The 6196-nt window shown below is 38.7% G+C and overlaps 1 protein-coding gene across 1 annotated transcript; it reads right to left on the minus strand.

The window, feature by feature from the left end:
• Positions 1–4977: 4977 nt before the first annotated feature.
• On the minus strand, positions 4978–6196 carry LOC140877657 (protein FAR1-RELATED SEQUENCE 5-like). The gene is made up of 2 exons (XM_073281196.1): positions 6163–6196; positions 4978–5570 (listed from the first exon to the last, which is right to left on the minus strand). The coding sequence occupies exons 1-2, from the start codon at positions 6194–6196 to the stop codon at positions 4978–4980; spliced, it is 627 nt and encodes a 208-aa protein (XP_073137297.1).

The following is a 6196-nucleotide window of genomic DNA, read 5'->3' on the forward strand; positions in this document are numbered from 1 at the left end:
CTGGAGGTTTCACAGTGTATTGTGATGCTTCTAACCAAGGTTTGGGTTGTGTTCTTATGCAGCATAAGCATGTGATAGCGTATGCATCGAGGCAGCTGAAACCGCACGAGACTCGTTATCCTGTTCATGATCTTGAACTTGCAGCGATTGTATTTGCTTTGAAGATCTGGCATCACTATCTTTATGGTGAGTCTTTCGAGATCTTTTCTGATCATAAGAGTCTTAAGTACTTGTTTTCACAGGCAGAGCTGAATATGAGACAGAGAAGATGGTTAGATCTGTTGAAGGATTTCGACTGTGAGATCAAGTATTATCCAGGGAAGTCGAATGCAGTTGCAGATGCCTTGAGCCGAAAGCTTTGTTCTTTATCTCTTTCAACTATCGGTGTTTCTCAGTTGGTCGATAATTGTTGCACTTCTGGTTTAGAGTTTGAAACAGATAGGGAGACTATCAGAGTGTTTGCTATTCAAGCCGAGCCGGAGTTGTTTGTTGCAATCAGAGAAGCACAGAAGTCTGAGCCGAGCATTCAGGTTTCGGTAGAGAAAGTCAGAACTGGGCATCAGTCAGAATTCCAGGTTAGAGATGACGTTTTGTTTGTGAATAACCGTATTGTTGTGCCTGATATTTCGGAGTTGAGACAGCGTATTCTCCGAGAGGCTCATTGCAGTCGGTTTAGCGTTCATCCTGGAGGTCGTAAGATGTACAACGATCTGAAGAGTCAGTTCTGGTGGAAGAGAATGAAGGACGATGTTGCGAGATTTGTATCTCGGTGTTTGAATTGTCAGCAAGTGAAAGCAGAGCGGAAGCGACCAGGTGGTCTTTTGCACAGCCTATCTGTTCCTGAATGGAAATGGGATCACATTTCTATGGATTTTGTCACGAAGCTACCACGATCCGTTCGAGGATGCGATGCTATTTGGGTAGTGATCGAACGATTGACGAAGTCTGCGTGTTTTATTCCGTACAGGATGACGTATCGTCATGATCAGATGGCTGAGTTGTATGTTAGCAATGTTGTGAGATTGCATGGTGTGCCGAAGTCGATCGTTTCAGACAGAGATCCTAGATTCACTTCTCACTTCTGGCACAGTTTCAGGGGGCACTTGGTACTCGATTGCATCTGAGTACAGCTTATCATCCTCAGACAGATGGACAGTCAGAGCGGACTATCCAGACGTTGGAGGATATGCTGCGAGCGGTAGTGCTAGACTTTGGCACTAGTTGGCAGGATTCTTTGCCTCTTGTCGAGTTTTCTTACAACAACAGCTTCCAAGCGAGTATCGGTATGGCGCCTTTTGAGGCTTTGTATGGTAGAAAGTGCCGATCTCCGTTGTTTTGGGATGAATTGTCCGAGTCACCAGATTTGGGACCGGAGATGCTTAGAGATATGGCAGAGCAGGTTAAGATCATTCAGACCAGAATGAAGTCAGCTCAAGATAGACAGGCGAAGTATGCGAATGTCAGACGTCGACCTCTGAGTTTTGAGCAGGGAGACCGTGTATTCCTTAAGATTTCTCCGTTCAGAGGCACCGTCAGATTCGGTAAGAGAGGAAAGTTATCTCCGAGATTCATCGGTCCGTACGAGATTCTCGAGAAGTTAGGCGATCTTGCCTACAGACTTGCACTTCCTCCGTCTTTATCTGGTATTCACGACGTTTTTCACGTCTCTATGCTGCGAAAGTACCAACAAGATATTTCTCATATCCTTCAGCCTGACGAAGCCGAGTTAGACGAGACCCTGAGCTATTTTGAGCGACCGATTCAGATCCTTGATCGGAAAGAAAAGCAACTCAGGACCAAGTTGATTCCGTTAGTGAAGGTGCAGTGGAGCCATCACGGTGTTGAGGAAGCGACTTGGGAGACAGAGTCTGACATGAGACAGCGTTTTCCAGAGCTATTCGGATGACGTGAGTTCTTCTTACTGTCTTTAGTTCTTTATTCTATCTTATGAGTTATGGTTCTTGTGGATTCGAGGATGAAATCTCTTCTTAGTGGGGGAGAATTGTAACGCCCCGTTTTTATCTTAATTGAATTTATTTGAGTTAATCAGAGATTACAGAGTTCTCGAGCCGGTTTGATTTTGATCAGGGTCCTTTTTGCAAAAATTGGATTTTTCAGGGACTAAAACGCAAATAGTTGATTTTATATATTATCTACACTTGATATTTATTTCACAAGTCACCTCCTTCCTCCTCCCAACCGTGAGCCCCCATTGAAGCCGCCCCTTTGAGTTTCCAAGCTCCCAGATTTCAGTCCGAGCTTGATCCGTCCGTTAAAAATTATTTCTGAAGGCAGATTAGCGATCACGGCTGCGAGAGCTTCGTTCTATCGTAAGTTTTTCTACGATCAGTTACATTCTAGTTTTTGGATGTTGTTAGAATCGTTTGAGATTCGAGTATGTTGTTCTCTACGGAGTTCTGATCGTTTATTATCTGTCGGTTTTGAATTAGAGCGACGTCCGGATTTGTTATGATTTTTGGAAGCCATTTTCGAAAATGTGGATTTTGAGATTGATGGGTTTGCTTTGTTATTGTTGTTTTGGGCATTGAATTGAGTTGTTATCAGTATTGAACTGCTGTCTGCGTTGCCGGTTTGTTCAATTTATAGCCGTTATGCCGTCGGTTTGAGTTTTGGGTTTTCGAATCGTTTTTGGTATTGAGTGAAGCCTTGGCTTGTGAATGATCGTGATTGTTGATCAAATCTTGTATTCGTACAGATTCGTTGGAGTGTGTCGAGCCCTGTGTTAGCAGCATTGTTCGTCGAGAGTTGGACGAAGAACGGTAAAGAGATTCCTTGAACCGTTGTTTGTTGTTTAGGTTGTCTAGTTGTTGATACAATCTTTTGTTGTAGCTTATCCAGAGTTGGAGCTACTGCATTGAAAGGTAAAAGCAGTCATCGTAGCGGGATAGCATACTCGGGACTGTTGGTTCTCGAGTTTCCCTTTTTAAATCACATATTGCATTGATACTTGTTCTAGCACGTGGAACTTGTAATTGTTGATTGATTGAGTTTTTGTTATGTGGCTTATGTTTATGTTTCTGTTATGCATTCATCTTGAGCCTACTTTGATTTTAGCGGGCAGAACCGCCCTTTTTGTTAGACGTTTGGGAACTATGATTGAGTGGCCTAGGTTGTAGTATTTCGCCTAGTGCTAGCATACTCATTATGGTTGCTCAAAGTCTAGAGGAGTGGGATACGTGGCACCACCTCGATTGGGAGAGTCGGTGAGTCGTTACGTGATCTCATCCTCGGGATCCCAAAAGCAGAGCAATACTCCCGTGTTTATCAGAATCGATATCCTGGTTTTAAAGACATGCATATCATTAACTTCGACTTGAATATGCGGTTTGATAGCATGTTGTATATTCATTACTTGATATGTTGCTTTTACTGGGATTATCATTCTCACCGGTTATCCGGCTGTTGCTTTGTTTTGTATGTGTACTTGGCAACAGGTGGGGCAGGAACAAGTCAGAAGAGGCATGGTTAGCTTCGAGGGCAAGTAGTAGAAGTGAGACTCGGTTTAGAAGTCGAATTAGCATGTTTATCTAGTTTAAGATCGAAGCATGTTAGAACTCGAACTTGATATGTTTTGTTATTCGAATTAGTTTGTATTCGGATTGTAATCTGAAATCGAAGTATGTTGTTGTTGTATCGATTTAGACTTCTGGTTATTTTTAGGCCTTCTGAAAGCATGACTTGTTATGGCATGTTTCCCTACACCCTGTTATTGCATTTGTATTTGAAGGCATGTCGGACCAAGCGCGGAATCCTTTTTTTTCACGCATCCTGAGCATTTTTTTCTGCCCAGGCCTTCCGCGCGCGGGCGAGGCGTTCCTCGCGCGCGCGCGAGGCCTTCGTTGGGCCTCTGAATCGTTTGCCCGCGCGCGCGCGAGCTTGGTACCTCGCGCGGGCGCGAGCCTTTTAAAAAAAAAAAAAAAAAAAACTTTGAATTGTTTTACTCTTGGATTCTTGTTCGCTTACTCGTTGTTTAATCCGAGATTGGTGGTTTAGAATCGAGGTCTCACACATACACACACACACACACACACACACAGATATATATATATATATATATATATATATATATATATATATATATATATATATAACTACTAATTTTCTTCATTGAACCAGAATCTTTGCACAAGATCCAAATTTTAAACACCATAGCAATTTATTGTAAAGATAAAGATAAAACCAGAGAAGAAATGTCAACTACAAGAACATCCGAAGGAGCTGTAACATACTACTAAACAATCATAGATCCATACAAACGATTAAACCAAGGATGATTCTCTAGTTTGTACTCTGAAATCATAGATCTCCAACATCTTTCAAATTCAGTTTCATCAACACAACCTGACAAGCATTTCTTAAATGCATCTTTAAAAGAATTTTGACTTTTCAACTTTGCAAACCTACTGATAGAATTTTGATGAAGGTGCCAAAGGCATAGCCTATGTCTTGTTTCCGGGAAAACCTACATCAAAATAAGAAATACTTATTAAATTCACATATTTACATAAGTCGTTATCTATAAAGTGAATACGTAGAAAACAAGAAAATTGAAAAAACAACTTCAACAAATATATTTCAAAATGTATATACCTTTTTTTATTGCATTTGCAATTTCTTGATCTTGATCGGTGAACAAAATGACAGGAAATTTCCCTCCCATAGATTTCTTAAAAACATCAAAAAGCCATTGAAATGATTCGACCTTCTTGTCAACTAAAAATGGACTACCAAACATCGCATTTTTTCATTGATGATTGATATCCACAAAAGGAGCACAAATCAAATTGTACTTATCAGTGCGATAAATTGTGTCAAAAACCATGACATCACCAAATATATCACAATCCTCCTTCATCATCGAGTCCCTCCAAAATACATTACACAATCTCCCATCATCATGCAATTTGACTCTGAAAAAAAATTCTTCTTCAGCATCTTCTTGCTATAACATTTCAATTACTTTTTGCGCACCCCTCCTTCTATTGCATTCATTTTCCAACAGTTCACAAAATTCAAGTGATCCGTCAAAGTATGATCGACATCTTTCTCTCCCCCAGCTTCATGTACCATATAACGATAAGAATCAATAGGTCTCATCCCAGAAGATAGCATATCTTCAATAGCTTTATCCTTTGCATTTGAAATTCTCCTCTCTGAACGATGATGATGACTCCACTCTATCCTAGTGAATGCATGATTATGTATTTTCAAATGGGACAAAACTTCATAAAGGCCTTCTTCATTCAATTTACCCCTCAATGAAGCTTTACATCTTGTTCGTGTCAAACAAGATCTTTTTCCTCTCTTTTCCACTGATCCACCATTTGAGTCTGGATTTGAATCTTCTAATTTCTTCGATCCACAACAAGAACAGACAAAATATTTCTCTACCACAACTTCTTGATTGCTAGAGTACCTAGTAGTTGATTTGCAAAAACTAAAACCAATAGCCCTTGAATGGTTAGAGTACAATTGATATATATTATCAATTGTTTTTCTCGTCAAACCAATCAGAGATCCGGTTATGTCAACAGAACATGTGTTGTCATCTGTAATAATTTCAAAACATATATCTAGCATAAATAAAAAATAATACGTTTTGAACAAAACCAAATAATTCTCATTAGTTTGAGAAATGTTACTTTACTGGCTGGTATCATATTTTGTTCACTATTAGCTTACCGGATCAACTTCTTCATCTATAATAAATTATAGATAAAATATATTTGTGTTAATTAGACAAAATAAGTAAAATGAAGAAAATAAATTATAATGAATTAAATATTTAAAAAATGATCATATGGTAAATAAAAAATATTTGCATGTGCTAGTTAGACAAAATAAGGCCGTCTATGTTGTCTAAAAATTCATAGCTTGATTACCACTTGTACAAATTACTAACATATACATTAATCATTATTTGGCTTCCAAAACATATTATGTTATAGTTCTCTCCACCATTCAGACATATTAAGCATGCATATATAAACATTTTTAAGAATCTATATATATATATATATATATGTTCTGGAAAAATTAATCATTTTGTATGTAACAAATGAAAGTAATACATTTTCAATATAAACAAAAACATTTGTACTTAAAAAAGTTAAAGAGTTTGTTAAAATGAAAAAAAATTACCTTCCCGAATATTAGTTTCAGCTTCATTCTCCAT

Source organism: Henckelia pumila, chromosome 2, assembly GCF_033568475.1.
Source record: "Henckelia pumila isolate YLH828 chromosome 2, ASM3356847v2, whole genome shotgun sequence".
NCBI classification, from domain to species: domain Eukaryota; kingdom Viridiplantae; phylum Streptophyta; class Magnoliopsida; order Lamiales; family Gesneriaceae; genus Henckelia; species Henckelia pumila.